This window comes from Globicephala melas, chromosome 3 (genome assembly GCF_963455315.2).
Source record: "Globicephala melas chromosome 3, mGloMel1.2, whole genome shotgun sequence".
NCBI lineage: Eukaryota > Metazoa > Chordata > Mammalia > Artiodactyla > Delphinidae > Globicephala > Globicephala melas.
The window spans coordinates 125,920,484-125,942,869 of record NC_083316.1 but is presented as its reverse complement, the minus strand read 5'-3'; the positions used below and the strand labels follow the sequence as shown (position 1 = coordinate 125,942,869).

The window sequence follows — 22,386 nt, the reverse complement described above, 5'->3', positions numbered from 1 at the left end:
AAGCAGGACAGACTGGAAGACTGGGCCAGGGAGGACAGTCCAGGAACCGCAGCGGCAGGGCGGTGGCCAGGAAGAGCGGAGGCAGGAGGAAAGCAGGGCAAGGGAGGTGAGGCTGGAGGAGCTGAGGCTGGTGGAGTTCGTAGATGCCTCGAATCCTCCAACTGCAGACTCGGGAATCTGGGAAAAGAAAAGCCTAGACTCCTAGGATCCTCCGCTCCTGACTTCCAAGATGCAGGGCTACAGCCAAGGGGCTGCGTTGCGTGAGGAGTACTCACGAGCCATGCTCAGTCCTAGAGCTCAGGCTCCATCCTGGAGCAAGCCCGGAGAGCGCCTCCTTCCGGGCCAGAGGTGGCTGTGGGGGTGCTGAGAGGGCCGGGCGCCAGGGGCTTTGTGAGCAAGGCTGGAGCCCGCCCCCAGGGTGTGGGAAGAAGCATTGTGAACTGTGAAGGCCATTCCTGCATCCTCTGCAAATTAGCAAACCCATCTCTCTTCCCCCACCCAGAGCCCCAAACAAAGAGGGGGCAGGAGGGGGCCCTGGCCCTTTGTTAGGGGAAATTTATTAATATCCGAAGTATGCAGCAGCCCTTCCTCTCCACCCGCATTCAAAGCCTTTGCAAACACCTGGGCCTCGCATTTGAAAGGCACTGGGGCCCTTTTATATTGGCAAGGTCCTGCCAGGTGGGGGTGGGTAGAACCAGGAAATTCTTCCGGCCTGGGAAAGTCATGGCTCCTCCCAATTCTACTCTTGGAGCTCCAGCTGCAACTGCAGGTAAGGCTGGGAAAGAGCTGGGGAGGGAAGGAGGGCAGCTGGCCAGGGAAAGGAGATGGCTGACAGGCCCTGGTTTGTCCCCAGCTCTGCCTGTCTCTGCTGGGTAACCTTGAGCAGGTCTCTTCCCCTCTGTGGACCTCGGTTTGTCCGTATGTATAATGGGAGACTAGGCGGTCTTTAAGGGCCTTCCTCATCTTCATCATCCTTCCTAAGCCCCACCCACCGACCACTGCCAAGGAGAAATGGCAAAGCTAGGGTCAGAAGCCAGGTGGGCCAGGAAAGGAGGCAGCTGAGCCTCAGTTCCCTTTATCTGTCTGATGGGAACCAGAAAGTTCTGTGCTGTCCCCCTCGTGGCTCTCAGCAGTAAGGAGACAGGGTAAGGAAGATGACTTCATTGGTGTTTATTAACAGAACACAGATGGGTTGGGGAAACACCAGCAGAGAGGGCACAGGGGTTGGCACAGATGCACCAGGCCACCCTGCCCCACTGGAGGATGCCATGTGCAAGGGACCTGATCAGGCGTTTTCTCACCCCACCCTCATCTCTCAGGGAAGGAGGGACCCCAGGGCAGCCCCTCCCAAGCCTGGGGATTGAAGATGCCAAGGTCTCTGGCTACAGGCCTGGGGTGCCGCCCGCCCTCTGCTCTCTGCCTCCACTCGGGTGTCCGTGCCCAGGGACCCGTGTGCTGAGGCAGAGTCGGCAGCACTGGGACCAGACAGCCATATGTGTGGACCACCTCCCAAGGCTCTTAGTGGCCTGGTCGTCCACAGCCAAGGCCCATTCCCCAGCAGTGCCTGGAGCTAGAGGAAACAGTGAGGGCCGCCAGGACAAGGGAGAAGGGAAGAGAGGGACCCCTCGTTCCCACCTCCACAGTGCAGGTCGGGCACCTCCCTCCCTTCCCCAGTTCTAATCATGCCCAGGGCTCCCCACACTAGAGGGCATAGGGTCCAGAGAGGGAAGCTCTGGGGTCCTCCTTCTTTCCCTCCCTCCACCCTCCTAATACCCAAGCTCAGGCACTAGCCCCTCTGGTCTCTCCTCCGCAGGCTTCCCGCCTCTACCCCATCCCCTCTATTCCACCTTGCACGCTGAGCCAGAAGGATATTCTATCTAAAGCACATGATCCTGCAAATCCCCTGCCCGCCCGCGTCCCTGGCTCACCCTCTCCAACGATCTGCATTCCCACTTGAATCCTGTTGTAAGCTGGTAACTTCTCCCACCACTCTCCCGCTCTCCTCACTCACTCACCCTTGGTCTCTCCCTAGGCTACCTCCTGGCCCCAGGGGAGGAGAAGGGGGCTATATTCTGACCCCCACACCTTGGCTGGATCAACGCCTTGGCCAGAGGCCCTCCCCACCCTGCCGTCCTCTTCCTCTCTCTCTCTCCAAACTTGCCCATCCTCCAGGGCCCTCAGGTCCCACCTCCTTCAGGAAACCTGGCCTGCACACGTGAACCCACAGGGATCTTTCTCCCACTTGACTTGATAACCCTTGATGCCCGGGGCCTCGTGGGCCTCGAGACAACCTGAGTGTCCTTGCCCAGCTCAAGATTCTGATTCGTTGAAGTGTATGGGGCAGGCTCCCCAAGAGAAGAGAAGGAACTGGGCCCTGAACAGAGATGAGAGGGTGGTCCCAGCTGCCACATGAGAAAGGGAGCTGGCCGGTCAGGAGGCCTGGGGTCCAGTCCCTTCTGTCGTGTGACCTTGGGCCTCAGTCTGTCCATCTGTGAAGTAAGGGCTGAGCTGGCTCATTTTCAGCTTTGAGTGTGTGCGTGTGCGGTTGCGTGTGCGTGTGTGTTGGGAGTAGACAGAGGTTTTAGGAGAGGCAGAGGCCACAAAAAGGGACTTGCTCTGGGGACCGGCATCACCATGGCAACCTCCCGCAGCCTCAGGCCTCTCAGAACCCCAGAGGGTGTGTGGCAACCCTTGGGAGCTGGCAGGGCCTCCTGTCTGCCTGCTTCCCATCTCACATCATGGATTCCTCCTCCTCTGCAATCTCTCGGTCCACCTCGATGGCTGTGTTCTCGAAGCTGGTGATGCCCCCGTACTTGCGCATGTGCACCATCAGTGGCTTGGGGGACTGGCTCCCGGCCAGCGTGGCCACGTACATGCCTGTCCGGTTCTCCTCCAGTGACGGGCCCCAATCTAGGGCTGGCCGGCTGGCCTGCTGGAGCCGCTGCAGCAGAGCAACCACAGGGCTGAGAACCAGGGCTCAGGGACTGCTTCCAGGGTCACCGGCAAAACACTTACCGCGTCACCTGGATTAGTCTGTGCAACAACCCGGGGAAAGGGCGGGGGCACTGTCACTTCCCCAAGGGAGTGAGTCACATGCCTGGGGAGAATTCTGCCCTGCCACTCACAAGTTGGGTGTCCTTTGGGCATGGAATTTAAGCTCTGCTTCCAGCATCTGTAACTTGGGAATCGTGATGCCTTCAAAGGGTGGTTAGGAAGGCACTGCTGAGCAGGGTGCTGGGAACAGAGTAAGGCCCAGTAAATGGTGGCTGTTGTTATGGTTACATGGCAGGCAGTCCAGGAGTCCACTCTGGGTCCCTCCCCTAAATGCTGAGTCCTGAAGAGCTGGGAGCTTTGGGGAGAGAGCCATGCACTGGGAAGATGGAGACAGAGTGGCCATGGTCAGTCTGACTCAGATGTCTGACCTTTCCCTCTCCAAGCTCCAGTTTCCATGGAAGGAGGGAGCTAAGGTGATGACTAAGCCTGGACATTCTAGGGTTCTGTCTTCCTCAGACCAAATTCCCAAAGCCCTCTGCCTGCCCTGCCGGGGAGAAGAGCCCCAGACCCTTCAATGAAGGGAGACAACCAACATTAAGTGGAGCCTCCTGGGTGTAGATTCCAAGGGAGATAATGTGTGCCATGCTCTTAGCGTGGGGCCTAGCACAGCTCTATACTCAAAGCACAGTGATGCCCATTAAAATGCATTGACAGTAATGTTACGCCACCACTCAGGAACCTGCCAAAGGCTTGTCATCTCACTTGGAATGAAATCCAAAGTGCTCTCATGGCCGCCACGTCCTGACCCCTGTCTACCTTCGTGATCTTGGTTCCCGCCACTCTCTCTCCACCTCCTCTGATCCAGTCTCGCTGACTTCAAACGTGCCGGCCCCTCCTGCCTCAGGGCCTTTGCACTGACTGTCCTTCTGCCTGGAATGCTCTCCCCTTAGACATCTAAACCAATCACCTTGGCGATTTCGTCAGGTCTCTGTCACCTCCTCAGAGAGGTCTCCCCTGGTCACCCTGGCCAGAACACCGTCCTCCATCACTCTCTATTCCTGTACTCTGGCTTTGTTAGGTTTGGTTTTGTTTTTAAGTATTGCACTTACCACTGCCTTCATGTGTTTGTTTGTTTATTGTCCGTCTCCCGCATTAAAATACAAGCTCCCTGAGTTTAAGGACTTAGATTTGTTTCCAGCTGCACACTAGTGCCTAAACCAAGGTTTCTCCACCTGAGAGCACCACTGACATTGTGGCCTAGGAGGTGTTCTGCACATTGAACCCTGTGTAGCAGGATCCCTGACCTCTAGATGCCAGTAGCATTCCCCCTCCAATCCCACCCTCTCAGGACAATCAAAAATGTCTCCAGACATTGCCAAGGGTCCCCTGAGGGCAAAATCACCCCTGATTTTGAGGTGAGAACCCCCCAGCTTAGAACTGAGCACTCAGCGGGTCCCAGCTCTGTACTGAGTATGGGCTTATTTAATCCTTACACTATCCCTATGAGAGGAGTATTATTATTACCTCCACCCCCCCGCCCCCCCACAGATACTGTCTGAAAGTACGGTTCAGAGACATTAGTTAAGTTGGCCAAGGTCACACCGGTGGGAAGCGGTGGTGTGGCATTTGAACCCAGGCAGTCTTGACCCCAACCTGAACTTTAAAAATACCCTGCTTTTCTGCCTGTCACAGTACTGACTTCATTGATGAGCTTTTTTTCTTCTCACAGCAACCGTATGGGCAGTTATCACTATACTCATTTTTTTTTTTTTTTTTTTTTTAGGGGAAAGCACAAACGCAGTCCCCCACTGCTACAAATTCTGCAGTCGAGTTTCCCACGTTTGGGGAAATCGCAGGGATCAGCACATCCGGAGTGCAATGGATGAGCCATGCACTGGAGAACCACCTTTGTGATCACGGTATCTCCCCTGACAGGTAAGGATCACTGTCCTAATTTTAAGGACTGAGAAAGCAAGGTTCAGAGAGGTGCGTTCACTTGCTTAGGGTCACAAAGCTGGCAAGGGGCAGACCCAGGATTCCGATCCTAGTGGGTCAGTGCTGGGAAGCTTGGTCTCTGAAGGTGGCACCCCTGAGCGGGGCAATGACTTCTCTGTGGGGCTCTCCGATCCCCCAACAACCTGTCCCCTCCGCCTGGCTGTGGGCAGCGGTGGCAGCAGGACAGGAGGGAGGCAAAGCAAGGCTTGGGAACCATGAGCTTCCTGGGAGCTGGAGCCCTCCTCCTTCCCTTCGCAGACACCCTGGCTCTCAACAAGGAGACAATTTTCCTTTAGCAGCACAGGTGGGGCTCCTGACGTTCAGAAAAGGAAAGGGGTTTGCCTCAAAGTCATACAGCAGTTGGAGGCAGAGCAGTGGCTGGACTCCAGGACTCCCCTGTGATCTGCGCAGTGTGACCGCAGCCCACTTCTGCCAGGGAAGGGCTCTGAGCCTCCCTCCAGAAGCTGGAAGATGGGGCAAGGGACAGCCAAGGAACAGTGGAGGTATATGAGGTAGGGGGGTGGGCAGTAGTGAGCTGGTTAGCAGGCTGGGGAGGGGTGGAGGGGCACAGGAGCCCTGATTTGTAGCCAATCTCACTGTTGTAATTATCCCCACACTCGTCAATTTCAAGCTCTCAATGGTTTAACAACTGGGTCAGCGTATTCCTGAATATTTAACAATTAGCTCTCATGAAGCAGTACTAGTGGCTCCAGCACACCTCTGATGGTGTGTGTGTGTGTCCCAAGGCCGTCTCTGGGCCCTGGCAGGCTCACTCAGCTCCACTCACTATGACAGCCTCTTGCCACCAGAGGACTCCACACCCACGGCCTCAGAAGCGGAGGGCTCAGACACGGATGTAGAGAACAAATGTATGGGCACCACGGAGGGAAAGTGAGGGGCGGGGGGTGGTGGTAGTGGGATGAATTGGGAGATTGGGATTGACGTATATACGCGAATAGGTATAAAATAGATAACTAATAAGAACCTGCTCTATAAAAAATAAATAAAATTAGATTAAAAAATTTTAAAAAAAAGAAGTGGAGGGCTCAGTGTGCAGAGGGCACTTGAGGCTCAGAGAGGGGTGGGATCTCCAGCAGCTGCACAGCATCCCAGCATGTCCACTGGCCCACAAAGGGTCCCTATTCCCCTCTTCCGAGCCTGCAGAATCCCATACCAAACAGCTTGCACTCTGTATGCTTTCTGGGTCTCTCCACAAAGCCCTGGCCATGGGCAGGGCTCCCCGTCACCGGAGGAGGGTGACAGCCCACCCCTGGGGTCCTTCAATGTTGCCTCTGACTCTGAGTTCCACAGGGAAGCTAGCAACCTGAGTTCAAGTCCTGACCCCTGCCCAACTCACCATGGACCTTGGATAAGACCCTTGTCCTTTCAGGTTCCCCCAAGACACGTGGGCAGTGGCCAGTATCCGTGGTCTGTGCCCCTCCCTTGCCAGGGGCCCCAGGTGGTGGGAGGGACCACAGGATAGGACTCTGGCCCCAGAGCCTGCCACAGACCAAGCAGATCTGAGCTGATTCATAGCCCAGGCTACTGGTTAGAAAAAAATGCTCTTCCCGGTTAAAGGAATCCTGCAGGCTCTGGAAAAGGTGTTGGAGCAGACGTTTTCTCTTCTGGAGGTTGGGCCCAGGGCAGGGCCACAGGTCAGGGGGCTGGGAGCAGGCAGGGGTGGGGCAGACTCACCTCCCAGAGCGAGCCCTCCTCTCGAAGCACAGCCACCAGCATGCCGGCTGGGATCATGAGGCAGGACAGCAGGCCCATCAGGATGCCCAGCAGCTCCGCCCAGGCTGGGAGGCGGTAGCTACCATATTCTGAGGGCTGGTACTTGGCGATGCTATACACCAGCAGGGCCTGCAGGCGGGGGGCTCCCAGCATCAACGTGGGCCTCGGGCATGGCCCAGGGCTTGGGATAGCCCAGGTCTGAGCTACCTTAAAGCCTGAGATAGCTCAGCCCAGAACCACCCAGTTTCTGAGACAGCCCAGTCCTAAGCTATACCAGAACCTAGATGGTCCATCTCTGGAGCCTTTGCAAGTCCTCAGACAGCCCTGCCCCAAGCTGACCCAACGCCAAGACCTGAGACAGCCCAGCTCTGAGGCGCCCTAATTCCTGAGACGGCCTACCCCTGAGCTGCTCTGACCCCAGCCTTAAGGCTCCGAGGCCTGAGAAAGCCCCGCTCATTTTGCCAACCAAACGCAGGACCAGCCTCAGCACAGCTACAAAAGCTGGGGGCATCAAGGGGGAGGGGAGTAGACCAGGATCCCGGTGCCCGCCCCACCTCTCAGCCCTGACAGAGGTCCACTATGGGCCAGGGCAGTCCTACCAGACTGAACGCCCAGAGGGGCCCTGCTCTCAGCCCTGAGTCCCCAGCCAGCAGCCCTCCCTCCCACCCCCGGTTACCAGGAGCGTGGCCGGGGACAGGAACAGCCAGCAGGCCCTGAAGTAGAGGCCCGGCTTGAAGCCCAGCATCATGTGGATATCCCGGCAGAACCTCTGGATGCCTGCACAGGGGAGGGAGGAGCATGGTCCCACCCGCAGCCCCACAAGCGCCAGCAGCCCCTCCTCCACTCCAGCTGCCCCCACCGGAAACCCTGGCCCTCGGGACCAGGAACCCAGTGCAGGGGGGCTCCAGGGTAGACTCCCGCTCTCCCACGGTGGGGAGCCTGACTCCACCTCCCATGGCCCCTCTCACCATACACCCGGGTGACAGCGAGGCACGTGGTGATCACCGCCACCATTAGCCCGAAGCTGGCGCTGTAGTCGTCCAGAAGGACCAGCCAGTACATGCCCCCCTGGAACACAAGTTGCAGCTCTGGGGTCCCTTATCCCAGCCTCTCTCCCTGATGCCACCCCTTCCTCAGGCAGGAAGTGAGCAGGAAGCAGCCAGACCGGCGGGGAGGGCAAGACGATGACAGCGTGATTGCTGTCTGCCTCCCGAGCCCTTTATACACATCATCTGATTTGAGTCTCACAGCAAGCCTAGATGTAGACCCCATTTTATCAGTGGGAAAACAGCCTCAGGGGGGTGAAACCACTTGTCCTGAGGTCGCTTAGCAAATGCAGGAGCGAGGCTTGAACCCAGGTCTTTCAGACTCCAAAGTCAGGACTCTGGGTCACAGGCCAAGCTGCCCCTGGGAGAGAGGGCCTGGGGTGGACCAGGTTCCTCCCAAGGAGGAAGAAGCAGGTAGTTCAGGGAGTGCTTGGCCTGGCCGCAGACAGTGCCGCAGGTGTCTGCCCCAGCCTTGCCCACCAGCTGCCCGCCCACCCCGCAGCGCCACTCACATCCGTGGTGAGGACCAGCCCCATCAGGTACATGGCCACACAGATGAGCCCTGAGAACACAGCCTTCTTGGGCCGCAGGTAATACGGGAACTCATCTGTAACAGCTGTCACAATGGTCTCCAGGAAGGCAAACTGGGGGGGGAGAATGGGGGGGGGTCAGAGTTCTTTCCCCCCCACACACATACAAACACACACAGATACACATCTCACAGGCACAGATACACACACGCCACACATACACACACAGGTACACACATAGATATACACAGACACATCACACAGATCCACGTCACACACATGCCATACACACAGACACAATACATGAAGACATACACAGTCATGCATCTCACACACGCACAGACACACATAGAGATACACACATCACACACACATACACACGCACAGAGACACAGACACACACCACAAGGTGCACCCACTGGCGTGGAGCAGCTCACCTGGCTGTCCAAGCCAAGAGTCAGCAGCATGAAGAAGAAGAGGAAGGACCAGAAAGGCGATAGAGGCAGCATGGTCATGGCCTGTGGATAGACGACAAAGGCCAGGCCAGGGCCTGGGCCAAGGGCACACGGCGTCAGCAGTCTGGGGAACGCGGGGGTCCCACATACGTACTCAGACGCACATGGTCGCTCACACCCACTTGGACACACTCGGTTCAGCCAGACCCAGAGACGTACACTCACTGCACACTTCCAACACTTTCTTAATTTTTAGGATACAGGCCAGCACACTGTCGGTGCTCCATAAACACAGGTTGATAAAATAAATGAATTAATAATGAGTACACGAGAAAACACAAGACCAAATAGAAAACCTCATTTGAATACACTTGTGTACACAATCATTTGCACAAACAGTTCCATGAACACACATACTCAGACACTCCCATTGGCACAAGACACTGATTCACATCATTCAAACCCTCAATTAACTTGCACAGCCATCGGCACACAGGTTGTGACTCATCTGGACAAGCAAGGCAAGTTCCTAAGATGCGGCAAAACAAGACAATCTCCTACAGAAAGTCACTTATCTCCAGACACAGGTTGACACATACTCATTTGTACATTCATCCCTTTGCTCTAGGACACCCAGAGAGCAGCTAAGACACATTCATTCGTGTGCACGCACACGCACACAACATACCCATCCACAACCTTGCTGGGCCACATGTATGTTAACTTGCCCAGCCCAGCTGTCCCCGACACACCCTCCACCCACCAGGGCTGGGCAGCCTGCTCACCTGCTTTGGCTACTTGGTCCACAGGCACACCCAGCTCCTGAGACATGTAGCCCAGCACGGAGAATATGGCAAAGCCAGCCAGGATGCTGGTGATGGCGTTGCCCAGGGTGACGATGAAGGTGTCTCTGCCGGGAGAAGTCCAGGTACAGGCCAGGGTGAGCGGGCCACGCCTTCGCCCACGAGGCCCTCCCCAGCCAGCCACTCTCCTCCCCACTCCAGCCCCTGGGATCTGGGAGGCAGCCCTGACCTATAGATGTTCTGGTGAAACGTGTTGTAGGACGCAAAGGTGAGGAGCCCCCCGAAGCCCACACCCAGGGAGTAGAAGATCTGAAGAGCAGCTTCGATCCACACCTGTGGCAGGAAAGGATGCAGATGGAGGGCAGAGAGAAGGGGCTGGCACACCATGGTGTCCAGAGGAGGAAGGAGGCGGGGCAAGAGCCAGTCGACAGGTCCAGGGATGCTGTGGTGAAGAGCCTGGCTCACGAGTGACACCGGCAGAAAGCGAGCCCTGCTCCAACACTTACACTGCAGGACCTGGGCAAATCCCTTCCCCTCTCTGGGCCTCAGTTTCCCCATCCAGGATTTAGGAGATACTCTCTAAGCTTGGTCCGGTTTTGAAGGAAGTAGTGCCTCGTGTAAATTTTCAGTAGATGCCTACTGACAATAAGCCCCTGGAACCCCTTTACTTCCTCCCTAGAGTTGGAGGGACCTGAATTGGAATCCCAGCTCTACCATTTTTTATCTGTGTAACCTGGCCAGGCCACATCACCTCTCCAGGCCTCAGGACCCTCGTCTGTACTGAGGGGATAGGAACAGGACCTCCCTCGTAGGGTGGTGGTAAGGATTCTGTAACTACATACATGCAAAGTGCTAGAGCAGGGCCAGGCACAGTCATCCACCAACAATAAGAAACGTTAGGTGTCAGGACCATTGCTGTTTCTATTATTATCACAATGCCCTCCTTGGGGTTTGGAGTCAGATCAGGGTGGAATTCCCAGCTCTGCCACCCCCTAGTCGTGTGACCTTAAGCGTATCACCAACACTTTTGCGCCTCAGCTTCTTCATCTGTAAAATGAGAGAATAATGCCTACTGCATAGGATTGTGAATAATAATCAAGGAAAGTGCCAAGCACAGCGCCTGGTACACGGGGCTCCCCATGTGGAAGGTTCTTCCCCCCACCCGCTCTTTTCCCAGGGAGCCCTCTTTCCTCTCCCCAGCCTGACTCTTCCCTCTGCACGCAGGCTTTGAGGGCCTCACCTTGGAAGACAACAGGTGGTGGAACTGAGGGGTGAGATAGAACTGGATGCCCTTCCAGGCCCCTGGGAGGGTGACTCCACGGACCAGCAGCATGAGCAGGATGAGGTAGGGGAACGTGGCCGTGAAATACACCACCTGAGAGACAGTAAGGGGGTTGACCTTCTCTCTCCTTTGCTCCTCTCAGAAATCCCCATCTGGGCTTCCCTGGTGGCGCAGTGGTTGAGAGTCCGCCTGCCGAGGCAGGGGACATGGGTTCGTGCCCCGGTCCGGGAAGATCCCACATGCCGCGGAGCGGCTGGGCCCGTGAGCCATGGCCGCTGAGCCTGCGCGTCCGGAGCCTGTGCTCCGCAATGGGAGAGGCCACAGCAGTGAGAGGCCCGCGTACCGCAAAAAAAAAAAAAAGAAATCCCCACCTTACTAACTCACCTATGCAGCCTAAGCTGGGAGCAGTCCCTCACTCCCTCCACACATCACTGCTTTCCAAGGCTGTTCCCAACCATCGACTCTCTCTAGCTCCACTGCACCCTGGTCCAGGCCCCCTGCAAACCCAGCCTGCGTGGTCCTCAGACGCTGGATATGCCCAAACTCCCCTCTGCCCGGTCTGTGCCTGTTCCCAAACCTCCAGCCCTGCCCTCAGCAAACACCATCAAGTCTCAAGCCCCTCGCTGCCAGCCCCTGCTCTCTGCCCTCCATCTGCATCCTTTCCTGCCACGATGACCTCTCCTGGCTTTCTAATGGTCTCTACACTGTCTTTCTAATCTTTCTTTTAGTGGTTCTCTTCCTCGTGGACAACGTCTCCCAGCCCTTTGCAGAGGGACAAGTTCTAATTTATAAATGATTAAACCACTCAGAAGGTTTCCAAGTCCTTCTGCAACAGCTTTATGGCCCTTCCTTCCCTTCATAACCTAAAACGGGGGTCTGTGGCTTTGTCTTCCCAGCATCTAGCTGGCCTTCTTCAGATAACAGTCGCCTGACTTTCCCACCTGGCGCTGACTCCATTCCCAGCCCCAGCCAAGCTGAGCACTCCACCCTCCTGCCCACGGTGACTGGTTCAGGGATGGGTATCAGACCTATGTATCCAGTGAGACTCAATTCTAGGATTTTTGAAACTTGGGACAAGGGAGAATACTAAGCAGGTAAGATGTAAGCCTAGAGCTGCTAGGGGCAACCTCATGAAAAACGTAGCCTGAGAAGGAAGCCAATCTGGAGGAAAGTACTGCTGAGACACCAAGAGAATGACATTCCTGATAACTCCAACTGAACCTCTAGATCCAGCCATGCCTGAAGCAGACCCTCTAGACTTTCCAATTGAGTGTGACAACTGGGTGTTCTAGTGCTTGCATTTCAAAGAGCCGTCACTCATACCCACCCTCCAAGCACTCAATGAACACTTGCTGAGGTTCTTCAAAGCGCCAAGCACTAGGTTAGGAAAGAAGCTTGAATAACAGATAGGTCCCGCTCTCGGCGTGTTTCTAGTCTAGCGAGCCAGCCTAGCCACCATCCAGGCTCACCCCCACATCTTCCTTCAGGCAGTGCCTCCCTACCCCAGTCTCAATGCACTCTCCCTCCCCCTCTTCCCAGTTGAAGTCCATCCATCCTCTCAGGCTCAGTCCACACCCTGCCTCCTCAGGAAGACCTCACCCTTCCCAGGCTCTCAAGCCTCCGGGGCCTCCCAGCTTCACCTTGCCCGAGGACTTCACACCCTTGAGGATACAGAGGAACACGATGACCCAGGCAAGCAGCAGGCAAAGGCAGAGGTTCCAGCGGATCTGCCCAGGACTTCCGATGCCCCGGCTGCCTTGGATGTGGAGGACGTAGCGGCTGTGGGAGACAAGGTCTGAATGTCCTCTGGTGACCCTGCCACGTTCCACAGACATGGAGTAAAGCTGTGGCCGGCCTGCGAGACTATCCTGGCTTTTTTCTATTTGATTCCTCTCCATCCTTCTCTGACCAGCTCAGCAGCCACGAGGTGGGCCTCTACCGACCCCATCACGCAGGCTGCTTTCCTCTTCAATTTCCATCTGGGTCTGGCTAATGGGAGGCAACAGCAGGAGACTGGATGATGGGTTGGGGTATTTGCACACACATGTGTACACACGTACATGCATACATGCACACACACCATCAGAGGATCTGGCTGTGACTGCCTTCTTCTATAGCACAGCTTTTGTTGGGCAGCCCTTCCTCCAAGGCTTCAAATTTTCCCTGGTTCCGGTAACACTGCCTCCTTGCCTCAGGAGTGGTATGGCTGTCCCTCTTGCTGGTGCCTCACCTTTCCATGTGGATCCCCTCTGTAAAGTCCCTCCACTCACTCAGCTCCCTTCAGCCCTGTGAGAGTGCCAATCGGCTTCCTGCCTGCTCCCCCCAACTGATGCAGTGGGCCATGGCGTTGCCATGGAGACCCCTGGCCGCTGCCAGTGACCATGTCATGTTCTTTGGCTTTTAGCTGCAGACCCAAGCCCTTCCCCACTGGTCAGACATACTCCTCAGCAGGTGCAGACACTTTGGATGGACTTTAAATGGATAAACGGATGGACCATGTAATATGTGTGGGTTAGAGATTAAAACATTTCAAGACATGCGGCTCATTTGGGGGAAGATTCCTAAGAGTAGCCTTTTGCTGCTAGGTAAAGGGTTGGAGGTATCTGGTCTGTGTCCTCTGGTTAACCAATGGTCCCTACCTAGGAACAAGGCTACTCTGGAATGTTCCAGAACAAGATCAGGAATCAGGAGGCCTTGGTTCCAGTACTGCCTCTGCCAGTAAGTACTGAGCAAGCCTCTGGGCCTTGTTTTCTCAGCTATAAAGTGGGACTTTGGGACAGGCCAATGGGCAGCGATGCCCTTTTGATACCCACCATTCACAGGGGCTTGCAATGTGCCTGGCACTGTGTTAAGGGTTTTACCTGCATTACCTACATAATTCGCATAGCAACCCCTTACTCTCTCCTACAGTCTTCTTTCTCCTGTTAGACTAACCTGAGATGGTCCTGTAGGATCATGGCCTCTGCTAAGTGCCTTACCCACTAGTACAGTCGGTACTCAATAAATACAGACTGAAAGAACGAATGAGTGAGTGACTGACGGATACCATCCTATGAAGCAGGGACTCTTATTACCCCCTTGAGCAGAGGAGGAAACTGAGGCTCCAAAAGCTGACGATTACTGTTACCATCGGCATCATTGCCATCAGCTAGCTCTTACTGGGCACTCACAGTCCACCAGGCTGGGCAGCACAATTTATAAGCTTTCTTTCCTTGAATCCTCACAGTAACCTTCCAATACTATTAGCACACCCACTTCCAAGATAAAGCAAAAGAAATTGTTCACGGTCACACAGCTGGCCAGGTGAAGAGCTGGGATTAGAACCCAGAGTCCACCTAACACGAGCACCTGAGCTTGGCCTTTGAGGTGCATATGCTGAGCCCCTTGGGGACACGGGCACACTGATGCCTTCTGTCCCTCCCTGACCGTTGCTGGGTCGGCGGGGGCCTGACCTCCAGTACTCCTCGCTGGGGCTGACGGTGCTGGTGAGGTTGAGGGGCAGGGCCCCGTTGCCGTCCTTGGAGCCTCTGTGCTCGAGGCAGAGGTCCGTGTTCCACCAGTTGCCGCAGTGCTCCCAGGGCAGGTTGCTGGTGAGGGAGGCGAAGAGGTAGAAGAGGACGTAGGCGATGATCATGTTGTAGTAGATGGCCACCAGGCCCACGATGAGCAGCATGGCCGCGCCGGCACCTGGGCGGGGGAGCGGGCGGCCTTCAGGCCAGGGAAGCCATCCCCTTTCTGGGTTTCACCTCCCTCTCTGCCTACAGGTTGTGGCGGGAACCTCCCCGCCTCCCTCAGGCTCAGAGCACCCCACTGAAGCCTCACCTTTGAAGAGGGGGCTGATTTTCCAGACAGCCAGGGGTCCCAGGCTGGAGAACTGGCCCAGAGAGAGCTCGAGGAAGAAGAGGGGGATGCCGCAGATGGCCAGCATGAGGAAGTAGGGCACAAGGAAGGCGCCTGCGAGGAGGAGAAGGGAGGGCGGGGAGGGTCTGGGGCTGGGCTCGCCCTAAAGCCCAGCTCGAGCCCCGCCCCACCCCTCCCCTGACTGGCAGACACCACCACTTCTCACGTGGATTAGGGCTGGGCACTACAAGACTGTCTTCTCTTATGCTAGGTGATCACTGAGGGCCAAGGGGTCGGGGGGGGGGGCGGGGGGGGCGGGATTTACTCACCTCTGTAGCCCCAGCGCCCAGGCCAGGACTGGGCTCAGAGCAGACATTGAGTGAATGAATGAACAAATGAGTGAATGAATAAGTGCATTCCCCGCCAGAGGAAGTACAAACCCCTCAGTACAGAAATCGATGCCCTGCAGAACATGGCTCCAGTCTACTGCCCCTCCCCTCTCCCCAGCGCCACCTCCGAGGCTTGTGGCTGCCTCCTGCGGTCCCGTGTGCCCAGCATCCCTTCCCCTTTTCTTCTCATGTCAGCAGCCAGCTCCTTTACAGGACTGCCCACCACCATATGGCTCTGGAAGTGCTGCCAGTTACACCAGCCAACCCCTGCCCACCCCTTCCTGGGCACATATCCCAAGGCAGGCCAATTAGATACCTTCCCTGCAATTCTATATAGATTCATTCAGAGAGAGCAGTGCTGGGAAGGAAGTCATTCCAGAGCTGTCTGTGGCCACCCCCGACCCACCTGTAAGGAGGAAGCCTGGTCCAGGGAAAAAGGAGGTCAGCACACAGAGAGGGAAGAAGCATCAGAACCAGGGAGAGGGAGGACAGAGACAACTATGGACATCCCTGAGTTCCTGGAGCTTTGGAGGTCGGCACTCGTCCCACACTTCCCAGTCATCCCAATTCATCTCGTCCTTGCTTCATCTAGTTCTACTTGGATTTATGTCGCTCTGCCAATATGCGCTTCTTTAAGGAGTTTGGTAGAGTTGGGAGGAGACACAGTGCTGGTGGGAGCACATTGGCTCTGGAGACGATAGCCCTGGGGTGGAATGTTGGATCCCCATCGTGTGACCTTGGGCAAGGAACTTGGCCTCTCCAAGCACCGCGGCCTCATCAAGACGGTGCCCACCCAGGTGGTTGTCATCAGGGTTAAATGAGACAGGCCTGGAGAGCACTGAGCCTGGGGCCTGGCGGAGGGTGAGTGCTAACCCCAGCTATTGTTAATGAGACTTAGAACAGCCACTTGATGGAGAGGCAGGGACAGAGAATTTGTTTAAGATGAAAGAGATGCTGGGTTTGCAGCGTGAATGGAAGGAACAAGAGAGGAGGCTAGATCGAAGATTCAAGAGCAGGAATGACTGATCGAAGGAGCGAGGTTCCGGAGGAGGTGAGGTGGGAGAGGAGTGTCGAGGAGAAGACAGAGCACAGTGATCACTGACAGGCACACACAGCCCTTCCTCACCAAGTAGAGGCAGCCCCCTCTGCCCATCACTCACGGCCCAGGAAGCGCCAGGGCTTGTCAAGAGAACCGAGTGTGTATCCATGCTGGGGATGAGACAGGAAGGAGGGGACTGGGAGAGGAAAAGGGACACGGCAGGGTGAGCTCCCCCTTCCAGCCCCAGGTCACCGCTTTCAACTAATTCAGCCCAAGGTCACGTAGGAGACAGTGGCCAAGGCCACTTAACACCTCACTCCACCCTGAGCCTTGGCCCATTGGACTAGATGCCCCTCATGCAGGCATCAGGCCCATACCTCCTCCGTTGGTGTAGGCTCGGTAGGGGAAACGCCAGACGTTTCCCAGGCCTACACAGTAGCCGATGCAGGACAGCAGGAAGTCCAGCTTGCCTGTCCAGTTCCCCCGGTCTGCGGCAAAGTCCACGTCCAGGTCTACATTGCCCTGGTCACTGGGGGTCATCAGCAGGTCTGGGGTGATGGGCTGCCAGTAAGAGAGACCAAAGGGGTGAGGGAGAAGGTGAGGCTAGGTTGAACTGGAACCCCCAAAATAAGAATATGGAATCAAACAGGACTAAGTGCCAAGAACTCTATTGGTTCAGATAATCAACGGGTCTCACCTGGGCTGACAGGTTAATAGGCAGGAGCTCCCTGGGGTTTCAGGGGACTACAAACTTCTGAGACTAGCAGGGTGGCTCAGGCACTAAGAAAGCCACCTTGACCTTAGTTTGGCTAACACAGGGGTCCAATGAAGGGATGGTCCTATTTTGATGACGACGACGATGACGATCTTAATAACAGTCACCATGTGCGAGCACTTACCACGCACTCGCTGCACTAAACATTTTACTCACATTACCTGATTTCATTCCCAGAACAACTCTATGAGCTAAGTACTCATCTGAGGGAAACTGAGGCTCAAAGAGGCATGATGACACACCCACAGTTTTCGCAAGGCTGGCTAGCGGGAGAACTAGGTTTCCGGCCCAGAGCTTCCTGATGCTGGAGCCCAGGTCTTCAACCACCCAGTGCTGGGGTTCTGCTACTCCATTCTGGGCACCATATTTTAAGAAAGACAGTGGCAGTTTGGAGCATGTGCAGCTGACTAGATTGGAGTGTATTCAGGAAAGGCAGTTACAGGAGGACAAGAGGAAGAATTGGGGCCCCTTAGCATAGAAAGGACGGGGCATGGAGAGAATGTGGGCTCCCCTGGGCTTAGATTTATGCTGTGTGGCTCAAGAAGGCCTACTGAGGACTGTGAATTTTAGCTCACAAGCAGGAAGAAGCTACTGAAGCCCCAGTCTGCCTCAGAAAGTTGTAATCTTCCTGTCTCTGGAGGAAAGATGCATGCACAGAGGGGAATGGCAACCAGCTGTCCCTAAAGTCCCCTCCTGTGATTTAAGGAGGGCAGGGAAGCCCACTGGGCATTCTCCCTTCAGGCTGGGGCTGGGCAATGGAGGCCTTCCTCCAGGTGCTTGGAACCCTGGCCCGAGAGATGAGTTAGTGTGTCCATGAGCTGTCCAGGCTTAGGGCCAGGAAGGAAGCCCAAAGTTACCAGGATGACTATCTAAAATTCAGACAGCAGTTCCCAGAAGTGACTCCAGGAATGGGGCAGGAGAAAGGGGCAGCTACACCTTTTCTGCTTGCCTCTGAAAGCCATGCCCCATGGCAGAGGAGGACGGAGCTGCAAAGAAGGCCCATTATCAAATAATGTTCATGGTTTTCAGAGAGGAGAAAGGACGCTCCTGCTTCCTGCTGAGGAACAGCGGGGAAACAGTGATTCCACTGGACTGGGCGTCAGGAGACCACGATTCTCATCCCAGGTCTGTGCCAATTCACTGTGCAACTTTAGGAAAAACTCTTTTGAGCCTTGGTTTCCCCATATGGACACTGAGGGGATTGGATAGATCACTAATTCCAAAAACACATCACTTGAAATGTTTGTAGATGTTGGGTGGAACAAAGGATTCTTGAATTTAAAAGTTTGGGGAAAGCTGGGTTATCACAAGGTAAAACAGGTTGCTTTGCTGCAGGACTTGTCAGATCCTTTAATGGACCAATATGCACTGTGACTCTCCAAGTAGAGACTAGAACAGACAGTATTCTCCAATTCTACTTAAGAAAAGGGTCTCAAGGAGCTAGCATGTCAGGATATACTTGGCAGAAATGCAAGTCTAGATAATCTTTAGCTAATAGTCTTCTGGCTCTGATGATCTGTGAGGCAAGATTCATCAAGGAGACTTCACCACAGTGGTCGAGGACCAGATCAGATCCCAGCACAGGGACTCAGCAAATAGCTACTACCCAATTTGCTTTATCCCCTAAAATTGCCCTTCCTGGCACCAGCTCAAGTAGGTGTCTACACACAAATCAGGTGACAGAGGAAACCTTGCTGGGATGAGGATGGTGAAAGGAGAGTCCGAGTGTCACGGGACTGGAGGTGCCTGGCTGCAATGACACGGTTAGGGCAACGGGCTCAGGTGGCAGAAATGTGGTAACAGCATTGGGCTCTCAGTGATAGTGACAACCATGGTGGTGATCCCGCCTGAGGCTGGCTATTGGCCAGAGGGGCAGTGGTGATGGAGGCAGCCTGGCATGATTATGGGTGATGCTGACAATGATGAAAAGCATGAAAAAGCTGCTTTTCAAGTAACTGGGCTCCAGGGGTTGAAACAAATATGTTGCTGGTGGTTCTTTAGCTGTGATCTCAGACATGCTGGGGTGAGGATAGCAGCAGCTCCTAGATCTGTATGAAACCCACCCCTTCCCTCAGGTGCCCCTTTCCCCAAGTCTTCCTCTCCAGCTGCGTGAGCATCAGCCCTCTGGAACCACTCCCTCCCAGGTGAACTCCAAGAGGGATGGGGTAGCAGCCAGTTGACACTGGCCCCTAGTATTGGGTGAGGAGGCAGACCTGTCACCCTGTGACCCCCCCACCTCAGGCCAGCTGGCAGGAGGCCCTGATAATGAGGCTCCTCTGATCCCTCCTGAGAAGTTGCTGCCCTTTCTACGTTCACAGAGCAGTCCAGGCTCTCTGTTTCCATGGTGACAAGAGTTCCAAGAGCAGGATGCTGCCAGCTCTTCCGTCCCCTCCTCCCCCAATCAGAGAGAAGCCTGCTCCTGCTCCAGGAACAGGGGATGGGGTCCTCCAAAGCTGAGCCAGTCCAAAGCCCACGTGGAGCCTCCAACCCCACCACGCGGTAAATCCCAGGAGGCTGGCACAGAGAGGACAGAACTGAGAGGCCGAGAAAAGCAACAAGATCAGCGGGGTAGGGCTGGGAGCTGGATGAGTTGCTTCACACTTCTGCCTGGGTGTGAGGCTCCCACCCCTGATCCCCCCACTCTCCACCCAGAGTCACACAGGCACACACATCTGAGTTTGCCAGACCACACCCCCTCTTTTAGGGGCCAACAGAGGTAGGTCACCAGCAGTGTCGGGGCTGAGAGAGGTATGATTTCCCAAGCCAAGGCTTTCATACCTCCTTCAGGATGAGAGAGACAGTAGGAATCTGGAGTCTGACTTCATTATTGTGCAGATCAGGAAAGTGAGTTTCAGAGGAGAAGGGGCGAGCCCAAGGTCAAACAGCAAGTTAAGGGCAGAGCAAAGCCAGGACTCAGACCCCTGACCCTCAGTCCCGTGCTCATCTCTGAATAACGCTGCCATAGCTGGCACTCCCTCACTCCCTGACCCCCTTCTCCTGGAGACCAAGGGAGGGGACACTGAGGCCAGGGGTCCCACCCCTACCCTGCTGGCCCTAGGTGGCTCAGCCCACCTTCAGGAAAGCAGTAACCTGCACCCCTCAGTTTCCTTGTCTATAAATTGGGGATAATAAGACTTAGGGCCCAGGATTGTTGGAGGATTACTTGAGATCAGGCTTCATACAACATGGCTATTTACATAATGAGTAGCCCTGTGCCGGTGAGGGGCGGGGGCTCTTGTGAGAAGAGAGAGGAAGGAGGAGAGAGTAGGATGGAAAAGAACAGGGGCTGGACTCAAGAAGACCCAAAAGACCCACAAATGACCCCAGCAAGTCACTTATGTCAGGAAACAAAAAGGACCCACTTATCGCAGTGGTTCCACGCTCAGCTGCCCAAGGGCAGAGAGCTTGAACGAGTGTATGGTGGCGGTGGGTCTTGCGGGAGAGGGGACCGTCCACCACACCAGCAGCTGGGAGTTCGCAGTATCCACCCCCCAGGACTGTGGGGCCTGCTTTGGTGCCGCACGCTGGGGATGGACCAGTGATGGTCCAGGCTAGAACACAGACTTGCCCCAAGTTACAGGGTAAGCGGCATCTGTAGAAACAGTACCCAGGCGTTCTGACTCCTTGGCTAAGACTGGTACTCTCAAGCCAAAAGCTAGAAAACTTCCCCCGAGACTCTCCCTCCCCACATACATGTGACTTGGCTGGCAGGTCCAATCCCACAGGACAAGGTGGGGCGGGGCTGAGGTCTGGGCCCAGGGCTCCAGGAACACATAGACTTGGCTTTCTCTCTCATGCCAGCTTCCACCCCACCTCCACAGCCCTTGGGTCTCCCATTTCCTCCCTGCTTGTCTTTGCCTCCCTCTTGCCCTGCTGAGGGGCAGCCTGGGGTCTTATCAGGGAAGCCAAAGCTGCCAGGAGAATGAAGGGGGTGGGGAGGAAGCAGGAGGTGGGCACTGCAGGGCAGGAGCACTGGTAGGAAACCAGGGCGCAGCTGCTGGCTCACGGAGGCTGCTTCAGCGCAGAGTGCACAGGTGAGGACCTGCTCCAAGCCCCCACCCCCGACCAGTCCTGCTCAAGGCTGTCTCAGCTATTCTAACATCTCCCACCCCCCCAAATCAGCCCCTGGGGGAAATGGACCCGGGTACTGGGGAGGGGCCGGTGCCTGGCCCCAGCACCCCCTACCTCGTGCCTCCTGTGGCTTGAGACACCTGTTCGCAGAACCTGGCCCAGTGAATCCCAGGCCCCATCACACTGCATCCGGATCCCCAGAAGGGGAAGGCCACTCTCCACCCCGTGCAGGCTGTGACCCCTCCCCTCCCTGCAATCCAGCTCTGCCGGCCTCCTCCGGAGCCCTGAGCCGGTTGCAGGTGCCCTCTCCCACCCTCCCAGGGGGCTCGAGAGGGGGCGGGCCTCCGCACCCCTCCCTCAGGTGCGCCCCTGCCCTCGTGCCCTACCTTGCTGAGGTGAGCTCCCTGGAGCTTCTTCATCTTGGAGGGCGGGTCTCTGGGGCTTCCCGGCTGGGCTTTTCCTGAGCGCAGAGAGCGAGCGAGGGAGCAAGAGATCTCGCCGCCGGCCGGCTGCCGCGCCCTGTCCTCCGCGACTCCCGCGCACCGGCTGGGGAGCCGCGGGCGCAGGCGCTGCCGTCCGTGGGCTGCCGGGCGCTGCCTCTCCCTGCGCAGCGCCCTAGGCTGGGGAGGGTGCACCGCTGCGTCCGCGTAGACAGACGGGCTGACTGACTGACAGCAGGGGGATGCGCGCCCCCGCACGCAGAGCTGCCGATTGGAGGGGCCCGAGCGCGTGGGGATGGGGGTCCGCAAAGGAAACCCTCAGAGGTCTCCAGGCCTCCGCCACCGTCCCCTGCGTGACCTTGGGCAAGTAACCTGCCCTCTCTGGGCCTCCCTTTCCCTAGCTGGGCAATGAGGGAGGCAGGCCATGCACATGGACAGTAACAGCCCTGCCTTGGGTTCCAGCATCTCTGTACCTCCTCTTTGTTCTGTGACCCTGCCCATGTTACTTAAACTCCCTGTGCTGCCATTCTCTGTCTAGAAAGTGGGGACAAGAATCTTACCTCCCTTATAAGGATGTGAGGAATCCAGGAAGATTGTGCATAGAAAACATTTAGCACAGAGCCTGGCACATCATAGGAGCTCAGTTAACATTTATGGACCCACTGTGTGTTGTCCACTCTTGCCAACAAATGAACAGCCGATAGTCAGATATTTATTAAATCACCCAATCTACCAATACTTACTAAGCACCTAAAGTGTGCCGGATCCTGGGCTAGGTCTTATTTTTCTCAACACAGTGACCTGGAGAAGATGTTATTATCCCTGTTTTACAGAAGAGGAAACCAAAGCACAGAGAGGTTGAGTCACTCACTCAAGGTCACAGAGCTAGCGAGTGACACTAGTGACAGAGTCAGGCTCATGGAGCTTCCGGGCCAGCAGTGGTGCCGAACAGGCCTGTTTCCTTGGGATGAAAGTGAAACAGGGAATTTGGGG

General features: G+C 55.9%; 1 protein-coding gene and 1 non-coding gene across 2 annotated transcripts; both read right to left on the bottom strand.

Moving 5' to 3' along the window:
* Positions 1–663: 663 nt before the first annotated feature.
* Positions 664–21,575, bottom strand: SLC6A7 (solute carrier family 6 member 7). The gene is made up of 14 exons (XM_030834072.2): positions 21,340–21,575; positions 16,485–16,668; positions 14,662–14,793; positions 14,292–14,526; positions 12,480–12,618; positions 10,798–10,932; positions 9,787–9,890; positions 9,540–9,664; positions 8,737–8,849; positions 8,282–8,413; positions 7,692–7,791; positions 7,400–7,500; positions 6,685–6,852; positions 664–2,941 (listed from the first exon to the last, which is right to left on the bottom strand). The coding sequence occupies exons 1-14, from the start codon at positions 21,370–21,372 to the stop codon at positions 2,732–2,734; spliced, it is 1,911 nt and encodes a 636-aa protein (XP_030689932.1). The 5' UTR covers positions 21,373–21,575; the 3' UTR covers positions 664–2,731.
* Positions 4,775–4,937, bottom strand: LOC115840835 (U1 spliceosomal RNA). Its single transcript, XR_004034594.1, has one exon. It is a non-coding gene; the product is annotated as a U1 spliceosomal RNA (small nuclear RNA).
* Positions 21,576–22,386: the final 811 nt, after the last annotated feature.